The 19,512-nt window shown below is 42.9% G+C and overlaps 1 protein-coding gene and 1 long non-coding RNA gene across 2 annotated transcripts in view; both read left to right on the top strand.

The window, feature by feature from the left end:
* Positions 1–391: 391 nt before the first annotated feature.
* Positions 392–2,954, top strand: LOC127139114 (uncharacterized). Its single transcript, XR_007809036.1, has 4 exons — positions 392–575; positions 1,368–1,431; positions 1,710–1,796; positions 2,061–2,954. It is a non-coding gene; the product is annotated as an uncharacterized LOC127139114 (long non-coding RNA).
* A 3,315-nt stretch (positions 2,955–6,269) lies between these two features.
* LOC108872950 (kinesin heavy chain-like) overlaps positions 6,270–19,512 on the top strand; it is a 46,566-nt gene continuing 33,323 nt past the window's right edge. The window contains exon 1 of the mRNA XM_051066121.1: positions 6,270–6,369. Within this exon, the coding sequence (XP_050922078.1) occupies positions 6,274–6,369 (96 nt within the window). The 5' untranslated portion in view covers positions 6,270–6,273. The remainder of the gene's footprint in view (positions 6,370–19,512) is intronic.

The following is a 19,512-nucleotide window of genomic DNA, read 5'->3' as shown; positions in this document are numbered from 1 at the left end:
TGGTGCTACTGTTGAGTTGTGAGACAAAACTGCTGCCTGAGGCAGGGTTAAACCCCCAAAGAGAGAACAGAACTATGTAATCACAAAAGACTTTTTCTTGCAGTAAAATAAAACATTCTCTCCATCATAACTGAGCCTTTCAGTGTCATTTGCTCCTCGTGCAGGTTCACAGCAGTAGCAGAGAGCCTCCATTAGCTGGGGAAGCTGTAGTAAGAAAAAAGAGTCTTCTTACAATAAATGTAGAATAAATTATTGTTAACTTGTCCTGACTTATTGATCTGTCGAACATCATTTTTCGGAAGTTCTCATAATACATCCGTGGTGACACCCCGTTTTCTGCCGTTGTCGTCTTGCGTCTGTGACGTCATCGGTCATGACCTTGTGGGCGGAGCTCAGAGACGCGGAGAAACACGTTGGAAGACATTTTAAAACCAGCGTTTGGAACGTTGCCTCGGTTTGTCAGTACTGAGAAATTTTTAATTACCGATGAAGCCTGGATGCTAAAACAAATTTCGAAGCTGCATTTTTGTCGAGCACGAATGAGGCTGGACGCCGAATACACCTGCGGCGGGAAGGTAAGGACAAGTAACGAACTAGCTAGCGGTTAGCGTTAGCATTAGCCCAATCGAGACACGTGAAGACACAGGAGCTCTAGATTGTTTAAATCCCTGTTGCAGTCGTTTACAGCCACTTTAGCGACCTTTTGCATCCTGTAACTTTGTGTTCCATCCTGGTCACTTTAACTTCGTTTATGGTGGTTTATCATGTTGTTGTTATCAGTTTGTGGCTATTTGTTTGTTCTCAACCTGGCTGCTATGCACCTAGGTGTTAGCATTAGCCTTATCTTGTTACTTTCCTTTCCATCAAGCACTTGCGGTTTCAAGAAATTCTAATTCAGTCAGCAGGTGTAGGAACTGAGCGGGTGGTAACAACATTTATAAAACGAAAGGCATCCAAAAACAAAACAAGGTGTACATGATTGCAGTGTTGTAGATTGAAGAGGTCTTGATGTATGCAGGTCTTCAGTATGTGAGAGTTTTACAGAAATTGTTTATATCTATCTGTATAGCACTGTTAAAGTATTTACACAGATAAGTTATATTGCGTTTTTGGGTTACAATGTTGAAATTATTATATCAGATTATTTCATGAATTAAGAAGTTTTGCCAATCTGAGCAAGTTATTATATGACCAGCTTTTTAGTAGTAAGTTTGTCTGTTTCCAGTTGCAACTCTTTACAATTACGTTGCGTGTGTGATTGTCAAGGTGTTTAGTTTTCAGTGTTGTGTTCTACACCGTTCAAGAGGTGAACTATTATTTGTTAATTAGGTTACTTGTTTTTCAAGTGTCGTACTTGTGTTTTCCAGGTTTACTGGTTCAGATGCTGCAGCCTGGACACAAACAGCAGCTCCCACCTTACAAACCAAACAGGTACGTGTCCTTAAGATTTACCCAGTCTGAAAAAATGTGTCGATGATCTGAGTTATTCACGTTAGTAACAGTGTTATTGTTTAAATCCCTGTTATTTAATGAGTTTTGTGTTGAATATAACAACAACTGATTAATCATGTAAATTGCCAGAAAATATGACTAGATTTTGAAAACTCAAAATAATTGTCAGTTAATGTTGTGTGTCTGTGGACTGATGTATAATTAAAAATACCACAAGCTTTCCAAAATTTACTGAAGTGAAAGTTTTTATTACGCAGGTCACAGTAATATACACAATATGACGTCGTCCACGATCACAGAGAGTCTCTGAGAAAGTTCTTTGAGACCAGGATGGAGTCCTCCAGGTAATTCACAAACAACACATCAACTGTCTAACACAGAGCACCGATATTAAAGTGTATGTCTTCAGCAATTGATATGAAGTCTGAACAGTTTGATTTATCACTAAATGACTTGATTCATTATTGAAGTTTTTATTTACATAGTTTATGAATGTACAGTTTAAAGAAAATGAAGAATTTAAACATCAGCTCCCTTGCTCTGTTATTTTTTCTCTCTAATTCTCATGCCATTTCTCTTTCTGTCTCCTTTCTGATTATGTCACCAAGTGACTGCACGTCTACCCCAGTCCTCTACAGACTTCCAATACAATTCACCTCACTGCCACCTCTGCAGTCGTTGGCCTCATTGCATATGAGGACGACAGGGAGTAAAGAGAACTGACTTCAGATCAATGCTGGGAAGACCAAAGAACTGGTGGTGGATTTCTGCATGAAATCCACCCCCCACCCCCCCAGGACCAGTGAGCATCCACGGAAGAGACAATGAGATGGTGACATCTTCGAAGTACCTGGGTGTTCAGCTGAACAATAGAATGGACTGGACAGACAACACCACTGCACTTTACAAGAAGGCTGGAGGTGGTGGGTGAGAGGAGGATGATAGCAAAACTATCATCCCTGATGGACAATGAGCTCCACCCCATGTGGGACAGCACTGAGCAGCTCCTTCCTGCTGCTGTCAGACTCTACAACCAGCACTGCTCCTAGTTTCACTAGGTTTTTTTTTGCACTTTAATTAACCCAAACAGCTGCTACCAGTCAGTCATTGTGTGCAATATCTGTATTCATTTTCTATGTGTAAAGTTGTATATTTCTCTTCTGTTAATATTTTTGCCCTTATTTATGTCTTTCTAACTTTTTTCAATCACTTTTGCAACAATGTAAATTTCCCCATTGTGGGACTAATAAAGGATTATCTTAAGACAAGGTTGAAATGTGAAATACTGATAACGATATCTATTATTGTTAGATATTTGGCTGGGTCGGGGCTTGAACAGGAGACCTTCGGTTGGGAGTCATGCGCGTTACTGATCTAGTCACTGAAGTCCACAGTGCAAAGCCTCGCAGTAAAAGCAATTGTAGTGATAGTACAATTGCAAAATTGTTGTAAATAGCAAAATAGCATAAAAAGTTGAATACGCAAAACAATAAAAAGCTTCAAAAGTGAGAATATGTCATAGCAGAGTGGTTTCTACAGCATAAAGTGCAGTGTCTGAAGCGGGGATTGAACCGGAAACCTTGGGATTGGGAAAGCTCCCATAGGGTCTCATTTTTTAATTCATAAAAATATTCATATAAAATCATACAAGCATAGAATGACAAGTTGAATACATCCTGGAATGTCCAGCAGAAGCTGAACCTTTTCATTTTTGAATGGTGTATGTAGCATGAAGCGTGCGGGACTAGTTAGGGACCAAAAAAGTGTCTTTGAGAGTGGGATAAAGGTTTCTTGGTAATTTATGAACTGCACAACATTGATGTCTTTATGTTTAGTATTTAAATTATATACACAAGACTAGGTGTAAGAATGTGAGGATTAATGTCTACTGATATTGTAACGTTTGAAAAAAGAAGTAAGGTATCAAAATATTTTCTTGTGTTTTTGTAAAGTGTGGATTAGGAGTAGGGTATTGATAATTTTATGTATGTTTTTCTAGGTGTGTTCATACATGCAGATGTTGTTTGAGAGCAGGAGAGAGGCCTCTAGGTAATTCATAACTGTATGTAATATGAAATAGTGGTCAATAGTATTCAGTTTGATACAATATGAAAACGTTGTTTAGAAGTATTTATTTGAGTAAGTTAATGTTTTATCAGTTCCAGGTGTAATAGGTAGTAGTGTATTGATCAATTTGTTTTTGTGTGTTTCCTTGAGGTGTGTACATGATTGCAGTGTTTGTAGATTGAAGAAGGTCTTTGATGGTATGGCAGAGGTCTTCAGGTAATGTTGAGAGAGTTTTACAGAAATTGTTTATATCCTATATCCTGTATAGGCACTGTGTAAAAGTATTTAATTCAATGTTGAGTTTTAGCTGTATTGTTGATAATTTTGCTTTGTGTGTGTTTTTTTAAGGTGTGTTCAGAGAATGAAGACGATCTGTGAGAGCAGGACAAGGGTTTATAGGTAATTTCTGAACAGGAGAAGAGAGTACTGACATTAGTGTTTTCATGTTTGGTGTGTTGTAGTAGATGTAATCAGTGTGAATTGTGTAAGGTAGGGTATTGGTAGTATGTAAGTGTTTTTGAATGTAGCCATGTCTGTTATTGTAATTGAGAAAGTTAATTTTGTAACTGCTTTATCTATGTTATTTAGTAATATTTATGTGTTTTTGTTGTATTTATGCATGTTCAGTTGTTATTGTATTTTTGTAGCTGTTTTATATTCATGTTATTTTGTTTTTACATTTATGGTTGTTCTTCTGAACTGTCTTAATTACTTGATTATTGTAATGTTTTGGGGCTTACCATGTGCTAGCACTAAAAGTTTAGGAATGGTTCTGAAAGCTGCAGGTAGAATGGTAATCAACGTTTATGAGCACTGTTTTGGTGTTTAACTTTAAAAGTCATTAGTCTAAGAGAATATAGTTGTTTATCTGGTCTCATAGAGTGTAGTTTAGTCTTTTTGTTGTAAAATTTCAGCTGTTCATTTTTGTCTGTGTTGTAACGCCACCAGTGCCGTCAGTTTTGCAAGAATATCTATTGACAGTTATCCTGTAACGCCAGGGAGTCAAGAGCGCTTGGACAGGTGTTCACAGAACTTGAAAACCAAAGTTGGGGCTGTTGCACTTTGTCTGCCTCAGGTAAGATTACAACTGGCAGTCCCTTTTCTTTTAGTGTTGGCATTTGTTTTATAGGCTCAGAATGTACTGCCAAAGGTGATGTTTAGGTGTTCAAGCTCATCAGTAGTTGTATTGTTGTGTCATTTAATATCTGTCGCATATACAACACAAATGTCAGAGAATTGTTTCTTTTGCATTTATTTGTGCTGCTGTGTAACTTCAGCAATGACATCACTGTAAAAATCTTTCTGGACATTGTTAAGCTTTGCCTGGAAGTGGAAAGTTTAGACATGGTATAATTTCTGGACTCCAGCACACAGGTGAAGCTCATGTTGCTTTGTAGTGGAGACACTGAAAGTCAGAGAATAAGACAGTGAGTAAAGACAATTGTTTTGTCTAACTTTCCAATTAATCAACTATTCTTATGCAAAGACAGGTGTTTTTTTGTTACCTGATGTGTTGCTGTAACAGGACAAGAGTAGGAGTCAGTCTGTTGATCTAAGTACTGTTGTTTTCTTTCATCCACTCCAGGTGCAGTAAAAGAACAGAATCACTTTTGTAAATGAGACCCACTGAAATCAATAGTGCTGTGTTTGGGGGAATTCATTTATATGGTAAGAGTGGTAATTAGGCGATGTCAAAGGACAAAAGTTTTGACATGTTTCACTTTACAGTATTTGAGAAAAATATGCAGTTTAATGTGTAGTTTCAGCTGTGATGTTGAATTGCCAGTAGTGTACTGATCATTTGTCTTTGTATGTTTCCTCCAGGTGTGTCCATGATTACAGAGAGTCTTTGTGTAATGGAGAAGTTCTTTGAGAGTGGGGCAGAGGACTGCAGGTAATTCAGCAACTGCTTTACATGAAGTGTCCAAGATAGAGTACCGACATTGTTTATGTTCAGTATTCAGTGTATTAAAAGTAATGGTAATGTAAAGTAGAATTGAAAATGTGATGCTATGGTTTTCAAATTAATATTACAAAAGTGATCTTGTAATGCAGAAATGTCAAAAGTTGTGTAGTTGGCAAATAAAATGTGAGGTTGAAAACCTAAATATCAGGTTAATAATATTTAAGAGAGTTTCAAAATATTGCTTTATGGTTTTGGTGTAGTGTTTTCATATTTAGCTATGTCTGTTATTGTAATGGAGAAAGTTAATTTTGTAACTGTTTTGTTTTATCAATGTTATTTAGTAATAATTTTGTTTCATGTTTATTGTTTTCTATTATTGAGAAGTTTAATTATGTTTGTTGGTTATAATTATTGTTTTCATTCTTGGTTGTTTTGTTCAAAGTATGTGTGAGTTTTTTATATGTATGGTTTACATGTTTGATTTAGTTTTTGTTCTATTTATGCATGTTCTGTTGTTATTGTATTTTTTTTAACTGTTTTGTATTAAAACATTGATGGTTGTTCTTCCAACTGTGTTGTTGCAAGTGTGTTATGTTCATGTGATCTTCCCAACTGTTTTAATTGTGTTCTCCCAAGTGTGTTATGTTCATGTGTTCTTCCCAACTGTTTTAATGCGTTGTTCCTCTCAACTGTTTTAATTGTGTTCTCCCTACTGTCTTAATAAAACAATTTTTTCATGGTTCGAGTTGCAACATGGTCCGAGTTTCACTAGCTCAAGGAGCTGGGTGGTGTCGGGTGGGTTCAGGGTGAAAAATTTTTGATATGCAAATTAATGAATGAGTGCAGAGATGGACTGTGAGGAAGGGCTTGGCAACATCGCCCAGAAACAGAAGATCTCATTCCTGGAGAATAACTTGGAGCAGCTCACAAAAGTCCACAAGCAGGTAAAGTACCTAACATATACTATATACAGCATATGTAACATTAATACAAAATAAGCTGACGTTCTGTGAAGGAGACTAGTATTTTTCTTTTTTCTCAGCCAGTGATGGAAGAAGTCAAAATAGCAATACAGTAAAATAAAAATACACCTACTTCAATGAAAGCATTCTCTGCATAATTTACTATAAGCATCAAAAGTTTCAATGGAAATACTCAGGTAGGTACCTCAAAATTGTTCTTAAGTACAATTTGTTAAATTGTTCTTATTTTTACCCTCTCAAAGTCACCTTATCTGAGAAGCCATGTCTGGGCATTAACATCCTGACAAGTTTTATTCCTAGCTTCACCAAACTTTGTAAGATCGCTGTGTTGTCTCTCTGCCCTGTGTGCCTGTCACTTGCAGTGTGGCTGCTTTCTTTGCAGATACTGCAGGTGAGCATGGTCATGAGCACCTGAGCTCATCAGCGCCCTCTGGTGGACACAGACCCTGTATGTCAGTGCTCCTTCTGAAACCCTCTCAGAGCTGAGTTCAGACTCTCCCTCTTCTCCCTGAGACACACCCACTGGCTTTGCTTTGTGTTTCTCCCTCAGCAGTAGCTTGACTCAGTGGCTTGAAGAGTTTGTGTGACTTCAAACCCCACCCCCTGAACTCTGCACTGCCCAACTTGGTACAACCCAAGTCCCCTCTCCCTCCTCTCCCTCCTCTCCCTTCTCCACCTCATCCAGCAATCCAGTTGGAAAAACTAAGGATTGATATTGTGCAGGTACAAAGAGATGGTCAGGCAGTACAAACCTTTAACGGTTATTATATCTGCAAAATGACTGAATATCAGCTGCTGGTAATTAAAGAGTGGCTGTGGATCTAATTCTTTTGTTGAGACAACTAGTCCAGATTTTAAAAACAGAATTTCATTGCTGATTTGAACCAAAATACAGTACATGAATCTGGCTTGAAGCCTAAACCCCACCAGTAAGACTGGAGTCTGAGAAATGACGCTCCAAAATACAGACTGAGAACCTCTTGACCTTTGTGACCCAGGGGCTTGATGAGGAGCAGCCCTTTAAACAGGCTGTTGGTTCAGATCCAAACATCTGACGTCCACAGATGTTTCAGTCCAAGAGAGTGGTTGCTGCACTGTCTCAGATTTAGTTTGTTCTTTGTCTATACGGTGTTTGATTCCCTGAAATAAGGCTTTTAAAAGCTTTGCAGATACTGCAGGTGAGCATGGCAGAGGGCCATCAGCACCTGAGCTCATCAGCGCCCTCTGGTGGACACAGACCCTGTATGTCAGTGCTCCTTCTGAAACCCTCTCAGAGCTGAGTTCAGACTCTCCCTCTTCTCCCTGAGACACACCCACTGGCTTTGCTTTGTGTTTCTCCCTCAGCAGTAGCTTGACTCAGTGGCTTGAAGAGTTTGTGTGACTTCAAACCCCGCCCCCTGAACTCTGCACTGCCCAACTTGGTACAACCCAAGTCCCCTCTCCCTCCTCTCCCTCCTCTCCCTCCTCCACCTCATCCAGCAATCCAGTTGGAAAAACTAAGGATTGATATTGTGCAGGTACAAAGAGATGGTCAGGCAGTACAAACCTTTAATGGTTCAGTCATGTTGAGAACATGTTTGTCTTCCATCTTATCAGTTTTGGTGAAACTTTAGTTCAAATCTAATGCTGTGATATGTTTTTAGCTCTTGATATTTTTTATTTTTACCCTCTCAAAGTCACCTTATCTGAGAAGCCATGTCTGGGCATTAACATCCTGACAAGTTTTATTCCTAGCTTCACCAAACTTTGTAAGATCGCTGAGTCGTCTCTCTCTGCCCTGTGTGCCTGTCACTTGCAGTGTGGCTGCTTTCTTTGCAGATACTGCAGGTGAGCATGGCAGAGGGCCATCAGCACCTGAGCTCATCAGCGCCCTCTGGTGGACACAGACCCTGTATGTCAGTGCTCCTTCTGAAACCCTCTCAGAGCTGAGTTCAGACTCTCCCTCTTCTCCCTGAGACACACCCACTGGCTTTGGTTTGTGTTTCTCCCTCAGCAGTAGCTTGACTCAGTGGCTTGAAGAGTTTCTGTGATTTCAAACCCCGCCCCCTGAACTCTGCACTGCCCAACTTGGTACAACCCAAGTCTCCTCTCCCTCCTCTCCCTCCTCTCCCTCCTCTCCCTTCTCCACCTCATCCAGCAATCCAGTTGGAAAAACTAAGGATTGATATTGTGCAGGTACAAAGAGATGGTCAGGCAGTACAAACCTTTAACGGTTATTATATCTGCAAAATGACTGAATATCAGCTGCTGGTAATTAAAGAGTGGCTGTGGATCTAATTCTTTTGTTGAGGCAACTAGTCCAGATTTATAAAACAGAATTTCATTGCTGATTTGAACCAAAATACAGTACATGAATCTGGCTTGAAGCCTAAACCCCACCAGTAAGACTGGAGTCTGAGAAATGACGCTCCAAAATACAGACTGAGAACCTCTTGACCTTTGTGACCCAGGGGCTTGATGAGGAGCAGCCCTTTAAACAGGCTGTTGGTTCAGATCCAAACATCTGACGTCCACAGATGTTTCAGTCCAAGAGAGTGGTTGCTGTACTGTCTCAGATTTAGTTTGTTCTTTGTCTATACAGTGTTTGATTCCCTGAAATAAGGCTTTTAAAAGCTTTGCAGATACTGGAGGTGAGCATGGCAGAGGGCCATCAGCACCTGAGCTCATCAGCGCCCTCTGGTGGACACAGACCCTGTATGTCAGTGCTCCTTCTGAAACCCTCTCAGAGCTGAGTTCAGACTCTCCCTCTTCTCCCTGAGACACACCCACTGGCTTTGGTTTGTGTTTCTCCCTCAGCAGTAGCTTGACTCAGTGGCTTGAAGAGTTTCTGTGACTTCAAACCCCGCCCCCTGTACTCTGCACTGCCCAACTTGGTACAACCCAAGTCTCCTCTCCCTCCTCTCCCTCCTCTCCCTCCTCCACCTCACCAAGCAATTGAGTTGGAAAAACTAAGGATTGATATCATGCAGGTACAAAGAGATGGTCAGGCAGTACAAACATTTAATGGTTCAGTCATGTTGAGAACATGTTTGTCTTTCATCTTATCAGTTTTGGTGAAACTTTAGTTCAAATCTAATGCTGTGATATGTTTTTAGCTCTTGATATTTTTTATTTTTACCCTCTCAAAGTCACCTTATCTGAGAAGCCATGTCTGGGCATTAACATCCTGACAAGTTTTATTCCCAGCTTCACCAAACTTTGTAAGATTGCTGTGTTGTCTCTCTGCCCTGTGTGCCTGTCACTTGCAGTGTGGCTGCTTTCTTTGCAGATACTGCAGGTGAGCATGGTCATGAGCACCTGAGCTCATCAGCGCCCTCTGGTGGACACAGACCCTGTATGTCAGTGCTCCTTCTGAAACCCTCTCAGAGCTGAGTTCAGACTCTCCCTCTTCTCCCTGAGACACACCCACTGGCTTTGCTTTGTGTTTCTCCCTCAGCAGTAGCTTGATTCAGTGGCTTGAAGAGTTTGTGTGACTTCAAACCCTGCCCCCTGAACTCTGCACTGCCCAACTTGGTACAACCCAAGTCCCCTCTCCCTCCTCTCCCTCCTCTCCCTCCTCTCCCTCCTCCACCTCATCCAGCAATCCAGTTGGAAAAACTAAGGATTGATATTGTGCAGGTACAAAGAGATGGTCAGGCAGTACAAACCTTTAACGGTTATTATATCTGCAAAATGACTGAATATCAGCTGCTGGTAATTAAAGAGTGGCTGTGGATCTAATTCTTTTGTTGAGACAACTAGTCCAGATTTATAAAACAGAATTTCATTGCTGATTTGAACCAAAATACAGTACATGAATCTGGCTTGAAGCCTAAACCCCACCAGTAAGACTGGAGTCTGAGAAATGACGCTCCAAAATACAGACTGAGAACCTCTTGACCTTTGTGACCCAGGGGCTTGATGAGGAGCAGCCCTTTAAACAGGCTGTTGGTTCAGATCCAAACATCTGACGTCCACAGATGTTTCAGTCCAAGAGAGTGGTTGCTGCACTGTCTCAGATTTAGTTTGTTCTTTGTCTATACGGTGTTTGATTCCCTGAAATAAGGCTTTTAAAAGCTTTGCAGATACTGCAGGTGAGCATGGCAGAGGGCCATCAGCACCTGAGCTCATCAGCGCCCTCTGGTGGACACAGACCCTGTATGTCAGTGCTCCTTCTGAAACCCTCTCAGAGCTGAGTTCAGACTCTCCCTCTTCTCCCTGAGACACACCCACTGGCTTTGCTTTGTGTTTCTCCCTCAGCAGTAGCTTGACTCAGTGGCTTGAAGAGTTTGTGTGACTTCAAACCCCGCCCCCTGAACTCTGCACTGCCCAACTTGGTACAACCCAAGTCCCCTCTCCCTCCTCTCCCTCCTCTCCCTCCTCCACCTCATCCAGCAATCCAGTTGGAAAAACTAAGGATTGATATTGTGCAGGTACAAAGAGATGGTCAGGCAGTACAAACCTTTAATGGTTCAGTCATGTTGAGAACATGTTTGTCTTCCATCTTATCAGTTTTGGTGAAACTTTAGTTCAAATCTAATGCTGTGATATGTTTTTAGCTCTTGATATTTTTTATTTTTACCCTCTCAAAGTCACCTTATCTGAGAAGCCATGTCTGGGCATTAACATCCTGACAAGTTTTATTCCTAGCTTCACCAAACTTTGTAAGATCGCTGAGTCGTCTCTCTCTGCCCTGTGTGCCTGTCACTTGCAGTGTGGCTGCTTTCTTTGCAGATACTGCAGGTGAGCATGGCAGAGGGCCATCAGCACCTGAGCTCATCAGCGCCCTCTGGTGGACACAGACCCTGTATGTCAGTGCTCCTTCTGAAACCCTCTCAGAGCTGAGTTCAGACTCTCCCTCTTCTCCCTGAGACACACCCACTGGCTTTGGTTTGTGTTTCTCCCTCAGCAGTAGCTTGACTCAGTGGCTTGAAGAGTTTCTGTGATTTCAAACCCCGCCCCCTGAACTCTGCACTGCCCAACTTGGTACAACCCAAGTCTCCTCTCCCTCCTCTCCCTCCTCTCCCTTCTCCACCTCATCCAGCAATCCAGTTGGAAAAACTAAGGATTGATATTGTGCAGGTACAAAGAGATGGTCAGGCAGTACAAACCTTTAACGGTTATTATATCTGCAAAATGACTGAATATCAGCTGCTGGTAATTAAAGAGTGGCTGTGGATCTAATTCTTTTGTTGAGGCAACTAGTCCAGATTTATAAAACAGAATTTCATTGCTGATTTGAACCAAAATACAGTACATGAATCTGGCTTGAAGCCTAAACCCCACCAGTAAGACTGGAGTCTGAGAAATGACGCTCCAAAATACAGACTGAGAACCTCTTGACCTTTGTGACCCAGGGGCTTGATGAGGAGCAGCCCTTTAAACAGGCTGTTGGTTCAGATCCAAACATCTGACGTCCACAGATGTTTCAGTCCAAGAGAGTGGTTGCTGTACTGTCTCAGATTTAGTTTGTTCTTTGTCTATACAGTGTTTGATTCCCTGAAATAAGGCTTTTAAAAGCTTTGCAGATACTGGAGGTGAGCATGGCAGAGGGCCATCAGCACCTGAGCTCATCAGCGCCCTCTGGTGGACACAGACCCTGTATGTCAGTGCTCCTTCTGAAACCCTCTCAGAGCTGAGTTCAGACTCTCCCTCTTCTCCCTGAGACACACCCACTGGCTTTGGTTTGTGTTTCTCCCTCAGCAGTAGCTTGACTCAGTGGCTTGAAGAGTTTCTGTGACTTCAAACCCCGCCCCCTGTACTCTGCACTGCCCAACTTGGTACAACCCAAGTCTCCTCTCCCTCCTCTCCCTCCTCTCCCTCCTCCACCTCACCAAGCAATTGAGTTGGAAAAACTAAGGATTGATATCATGCAGGTACAAAGAGATGGTCAGGCAGTACAAACATTTAATGGTTCAGTCATGTTGAGAACATGTTTGTCTTTCATCTTATCAGTTTTGGTGAAACTTTAGTTCAAATCTAATGCTGTGATATGTTTTTAGCTCTTGATATTTTTTATTTTTACCCTCTCAAAGTCACCTTATCTGAGAAGCCATGTCTGGGCATTAACATCCTGACAAGTTTTATTCCCAGCTTCACCAAACTTTGTAAGATTGCTGTGTTGTCTCTCTGCCCTGTGTGCCTGTCACTTGCAGTGTGGCTGCTTTCTTTGCAGATACTGCAGGTGAGCATGGTCATGAGCACCTGAGCTCATCAGCGCCCTCTGGTGGACACAGACCCTGTATGTCAGTGCTCCTTCTGAAACCCTCTCAGAGCTGAGTTCAGACTCTCCCTCTTCTCCCTGAGACACACCCACTGGCTTTGCTTTGTGTTTCTCCCTCAGCAGTAGCTTGATTCAGTGGCTTGAAGAGTTTGTGTGACTTCAAACCCTGCCCCCTGAACTCTGCACTGCCCAACTTGGTACAACCCAAGTCCCCTCTCCCTCCTCTCCCTCCTCTCCCTCCTCCACCTCATCCAGCAATCCAGTTGGAAAAACTAAGGATTGATATTGTGCAGGTACAAAGAGATGGTCAGGCAGTACAAACCTTTAACGGTTATTATATCTGCAAAATGACTGAATATCAGCTGCTGGTAATTAAAGAGTGGCTGTGGATCTAATTCTTTTGTTGAGACAACTAGTCCAGATTTATAAAACAGAATTTCATTGCTGATTTGAACCAAAATACAGTACATGAATCTGGCTTGAAGCCTAAACCCCACCAGTAAGACTGGAGTCTGAGAAATGACGCTCCAAAATACAGACTGAGAACCTCTTGACCTTTGTGACCCAGGGGCTTGATGAGGAGCAGCCCTTTAAACAGGCTGTTGGTTCAGATCCAAACATCTGACGTCCACAGATGTTTCAGTCCAAGAGAGTGGTTGCTGCACTGTCTCAGATTTAGTTTGTTCTTTGTCTATACGGTGTTTGATTCCCTGAAATAAGGCTTTTAAAAGCTTTGCAGATACTGCAGGTGAGCATGGCAGAGGGCCATCAGCACCTGAGCTCATCAGCGCCCTCTGGTGGACACAGACCCTGTATGTCAGTGCTCCTTCTGAAACCCTCTCAGAGCTGAGTTCAGACTCTCCCTCTTCTCCCTGAGACACACCCACTGGCTTTGCTTTGTGTTTCTCCCTCAGCAGTAGCTTGACTCAGTGGCTTGAAGAGTTTCTGTGATTTCAAACCCCGCCCCCTGAACTCTGCACTGCCCAACTTGGTACAACCCAAGTCCCCTCTCCCTCCTCTCCCTCCTCTCCCTCCTCTCCCTCCTCCACCTCATCCAGCAATCCAGTTGGAAAAACTAAGGATTGATATCGTGCAGGTACAAAGAGATGGTCAGGCAGTACAAACCTTTAATGGTTATTATATCTGCAAAATGACTGAATATCAGCTGCTGGTAATTAAAGAGTGGCTGTGGATCTAATTCTTTTGTTGAGGCAACTAGTCCAGATTTATAAAACAGAATTTCATTGCTGATTTGAACCAAAATACAGTACATGAATCTGGCTTGAAGCCTAAACCCCACCAGTAAGACTGGAGTCTGAGAAATGACGCTCCAAAATACAGACTGAGAACCTCTTGACCTTTGTGACCCAGGGGCTTGATGAGGAGCAGCCCTTTAAACAGGCTGTTGGTTCAGATCCAAACATCTGACGTCCACAGATGTTTCAGTCCAAGAGAGTGGTTGCTGTACTGTCTCAGATTTAGTTTGTTCTTTGTCTATACGGTGTTTGATTCCCTGAAATAAGGCTTTTAAAAGCTTTGCAGATACTGGAGGTGAGCATGGCAGAGGGCCATCAGCACCTGAGCTCATCAGCGCCCTCTGGTGGACACAGACCCTGTATGTCAGTGCTCCTTCTGAAACCCTCTCAGAGCTGAGTTCAGACTCTCCCTCTTCTCCCTGAGACACACCCACTGGCTTTGGTTTGTGTTTCTCCCTCAGCAGTAGCTTGACTCAGTGGCTTGAAGAGTTTCTGTGACTTCAAACCCCGCCCCCTGTACTCTGCACTGCCCAACTTGGTACAACCCAAGTCTCCTCTCCCTCCTCTCCCTTCTCCACCTCACCAAGCAATTGAGTTGGAAAAACTAAGGATTGATATCGTGCAGGTACAAAGAGATGGTCAGGCAGTACAAACATTTAATGGTTCAGTCATGTTGAGAACATGTTTGTCTTTCATCTTATCAGTTTTGGTGAAACTTTAGTTCAAATCTAATGCTGTGATATGTTTTTAGCTCTTGATATTTTTTATTTTTACCCTCTCAAAGTCACCTTATCTGAGAAGCCATGTCTGGGCATTAACATCCTGACAAGTTTTATTCCCAGCTTCACCAAACTTTGTAAGATTGCTGTGTTGTCTCTCTGCCCTGTGTGCCTGTCACTTGCAGTGTGGCTGCTTTCTTTGCAGATACTGCAGGTGAGCATGGTCATGAGCACCTGAGCTCATCAGCGCCCTCTGGTGGACACAGACCCTGTATGTCAGTGCTCCTTCTGAAACCCTCTCAGAGCTGAGTTCAGACTCTCCCTCTTCTCCCTGAGACACACCCACTGGCTTTGCTTTGTGTTTCTCCCTCAGCAGTAGCTTGATTCAGTGGCTTGAAGAGTTTGTGTGACTTCAAACCCCGCCCCCTGAACTCTGCACTGCCCAACTTGGTACAACCCAAGTCCCCTCTCCCTCCTCTCCCTCCTCTCCCTCCTCTCCCTCCTCCACCTCATCCAGCAATCCAGTTGGAAAAACTAAGGATTGATATTGTGCAGGTACAAAGAGATGGTCAGGCAGTACAAACCTTTAACGGTTATTATATCTGCAAAATGACTGAATATCAGCTGCTGGTAATTAAAGAGTGGCTGTGGATCTAATTCTTTTGTTGAGACAACTAGTCCAGATTTATAAAACAGAATTTCATTGCTGATTTGAACCAAAATACAGTACATGAATCTGGCTTGAAGCCTAAACCCCACCAGTAAGACTGGAGTCTGAGAAATGAAGCTCCAAAATACAGACTGAGAACCTCTTGACCTTTGTGACCCAGGGGCTTGATGAGGAGCAGCCCTTTAAACAGGCTGTTGGTTCAGATCCAAACATCTGACGTCCACAGATGTTTCAGTCCAAGAGAGTGGTTGCTGCACTGTCTCAGATTTAGTTTGTTCTTTGTCTATACGGTGTTTGATTCCCTGAAATAAGGCTTTTAAAAGCTTTGCAGATACTGCAGGTGAGCATGGCAGAGGGCCATCAGCACCTGAGCTCATCAGCGCCCTCTGGTGGACACAGACCCTGTATGTCAGTGCTCCTTCTGAAACCCTCTCAGAGCTGAGTTCAGACTCTCCCTCTTCTCCCTGAGACACACCCACTGGCTTTGTTTTGTGTTTCTGGATCAAACAACACCACACAAACACTTCTTCCCTCATGGCCTCAGCTACACTGCTGATTTTACTGATTACACGTCACTGTTAGTTTAAGTTTTCCTCATTGTTTTAAATAGAATCATTTGTTAATTGGTTTTGTTGTGTGCAACTGTGCAGCCTTGTTGTGAAGAGTAGAATTAGCGCCCTCTGGTGGACACAGGCCCTGTATGTCAGTGCTCCTTCTGAAACCCTCTCAGAGCTGAGTTCAGACTCTCCCTCTTCTCCCTGAGACAGTGATAATAGTACTAGGTCTTAATGTCCAAACATGGTTTCTCAGATAAGGTGTTTGTCAGGTTATAAAAACAGAATAATATCAAAGGCTGAAAACATGAAAACGTGGGCCGTGTACAGGCCTTGTTTTCTGGACCTGTTCATGTCAATGTCTGAACAAAATCAGAGATGGTGCTGCAGCAACCTTTTCTGATCTGATATGGAATGACCCCTCTGAAGTTCTTGGGTTTGAGTTGTGGTGGATTTTGATGAAGTCCAGGACCCTCTGTAAACTCCCAAAGGCTCCAGGAAATAAGTGTGAAGGGTCTGATGAGATAGCTGAACCTTTAGGTTCTGAGGATGTGGATTTGACTCAGTTGTGGGTCGTACAAGCAGAGATTTTTGAATCAAAGTCTGACAAAAGCCTCTGATCAACACGTCGCCTTATAGCTCACACTGACACTGAAGTTCAGAGTTATCGGTTCCTCTGGTTTTGAGGTCTTGGGTCAGAGGCTGCAGAGTTTTGATGCCCAGCACTCAAAGTAAACACTGAAAGGCTCAAAGAAATGTGTCTCAGCTGTCTGACAACATGGCGCAGACTGGTAGAACACTGACTCGTGTTCAAGAGTCGTGAGTTCAATTCTTGGTTGAGGCAGTGAGTTTTTGAAGGCTGGTGTGCAGATCACAGAGTGAAATGCTTGAAAAAAGGAGTTCAGGTGTCTCACCCTGTAGGTCAGTGGTTAAGGAGATGGACTGGGTCTCAAGAGTTGGTGAGTTCAATTCTTGCTTGCGTCAAAGAGTTTTTGAAGGCTGGTGTGCAAAAGAAAGGCTGAAATGCTTAAAGAAAGAGTCCTCCACTGTCTGACAAGATGGCGCAGACTGGTAGAACACTGATTCATGTTCAAGAGTCGTGAGTTCAATTCTTGGTTGAGGCAGTGAGTTTTTGAAGGCTGGTGTGCAGATCACAGAGTGAAATGCTTGAAAAAAGAAGCTCAGGTGTCTCACCCTGTAGGTCAGTGGTTAAGGAGATGGACTGGGAATCAGGAGTTGGTGAGTTCAATTCTTGGTTGAGACAAAGAGTTTTTCACTTTCAACTGCCAAAATGAAGAAGCCAAATGCGCCACGAGCATTAGTCACATCAGATCCTCAGTGGTGCAGTGGATTTGTCTGCAGGCAAGAGGTTGTGATTGGGAACCAAGAGGTTGCAGGTTCAAGTCTTGGTTGAGACAAAGAGTTTTTCACTTTCAACAGCCAAAATGAAGATGTCAAATACGCCCGGAGCTCTGTTCATATCAGATGCACGGTGGTGCAGTGGGTTCGTCAGCGGCCGGATGGTCGACTGGTCTGGGAGAGGCCGGGTCGAATCCCCTTCACTGCCAGCGTCTGGGTTAGGGGGTAGCAGGAGAGGATAATTTAGTTCGGGGGGGGGAGGTAGCTGGGGGGGAGGGGCTAGATCAGGTGGGAGGGGGCTAGGTAGGAGGAGCTAGAGGGGGGTGGGACTAGGTAGGAGGAGTCAGAGGGGGTGGGGCAGGTAGGAGGAGTCAGGGGGAGGGGCAGGTAGGAGGAGCTAGAGGGGGGCGGGACAGGTAGGAGGAGTCAGGGGGAGGGGCAGGTAGGAGGAGCCAGAGGGGGCGGGGCAGGTAGGAGGAGTCAGGGGGAGGGGCAGGTAGGAGGAGCCAGAGGGGGGGTGGGGCAGGAAGAAGGGAGGGAGTGACTTATTGGTTTTATAGAACATGCTTGTGCGTACAAGGTGCTTTTGAAACTTTTTAGCCAGCAAGAACTGGAGCACATGGAACAAACATTTGGTAACTCTTACTTAAAATATCCACACATTTATCACATTTTCTGCATTTTTATTGTTGTTAGTGCAGTTTTACACTGTTAACTATTAACTTTAGCATTAGCTTTAACTTTAACATTAACTTTAACTTTAACATTAGCTTTAACATTAACATTAACATTAGCATTAGCTTTAACTTTAGCTTTAGCTTTAACTTTAGCATTAGCTTTAACTTTAGCATTAGCTTTAACTTTAACATTAACGTTAGCTTTAACTTTAGCATTAGCTTTAACTTTAACATTAGCATTAGCTTTAACGTTAGCATTAACATTAGCATTACAATGCTACAGCAGAACTAGCAGCAACAAAAGGTGCAGAGATACACTTGTGAATGGATGCAACAAAGGTTAAATAACAAGGTCCAAACAAACAGCAGCGCAGACACGAGTGTATCTCCTCACCTCCCGTTTCTGGAAAACACAGAGAAGAAACAGATGTAGTTAGGTTAGGCTATGATTCTAGCAGGAGTTGAAATCTGCAAGGATTCTAGCATTAGTCAAAATCTGCAAAGTAAGCCAACAAAAGACTCACGTTTACACTTAAATTGAAAGATAACCAATTAATAACTGCACCGACAACAGTAAAAACGCAGAAAATGTGATAAATGCGTGGATATTTTAAGCGAGAGTTACCAAATGTTTGTACCACGTGCAGCAGTTCTCGCTGGCTCCGTCTGCGCGCGCCGGGTGTCAAAGAGGAAGTCGCTGTTTCCGGCGCGCCTTATATAGACGAGAGCGTGGGGGGAGGGGGGCAGTGCACTGGGGAGAGGAGGGGGGCGGCTGGACCTCACTCTGTGCAGGTCTCATGGGAATCGAATCCCGTTTCTGACACGTGTGTGATTCCCCCAAACAAAATGTCCCGTGAATAAATCACTATAAGATCGATGTTTTATTGTGTGAACTGCTGCGGACAACATATAAATCCACAGACGTTTGCAGAACAGTCAGTTTGTTTTATATTTGTGTTGCATTTAACACTTTGTCACGTATTTCTCTTGATTCAAACGACACTCGGAGGTTGTCGCTCAAATCTGACAAAGTGTCTGACTGGACTGTACCAAGTCAAGTAGAGAACAGAGGGGGGTTTCAGGTGATCTCCACCTTAGTTTGTGTTGAGCTGCCGAAGGCTCTGTGTTTCTTGTAATACTCTGACTGACTTCATCCCCACTTTAAAGTCTTTGACCGTTTCATGAACACACCACGCTTGCTCATGGTTTGAATTGTTGGGTCTCCTTATAAATATTATAATATAAAGAGCACGGTGTAAACCTGCTCTGTGTGTACAGCGCCTCGAGATGACGTCTGTTATGATTTGACGCTGTATAAATAAATATTGACTTGACATCATCAGAGAAATCAGAAGAAAGCTGCAGCTGTTTTCAATTAAAAATGATTGCTATGAGTTTATGGGCCAACTTTTCTTTGAGCGTCTCCTGCTCCACAGCCTGAAAGTTAAAAAATAAAATAAAAGAAACCCCCACCCCTCTTCCCTCTTCCCCCTCCCGTGCAACCCCCACCCCGCACCCCCGCACCCCTAACCCTAACCCTAACCACAATCTCAGTTTATATAACGCCAGATCACAACAAAAGTTATGTGAGGGTTGGAATGATTAAATCAGATTCAGTTGTGATGGTCAGAATGTTTTATTTGAATGAAAACGTGCTGAGAAACGAT

Source organism: Lates calcarifer, linkage group LG7_2 (assembly GCF_001640805.2).
Source record: "Lates calcarifer isolate ASB-BC8 linkage group LG7_2, TLL_Latcal_v3, whole genome shotgun sequence".
Classification (NCBI taxonomy): Eukaryota; Metazoa; Chordata; class Actinopteri; family Centropomidae; genus Lates; species Lates calcarifer.
The sequence above is the reverse complement of the archived record's forward strand: the minus strand, read 5'-3'. Positions and strand labels throughout refer to the sequence as shown.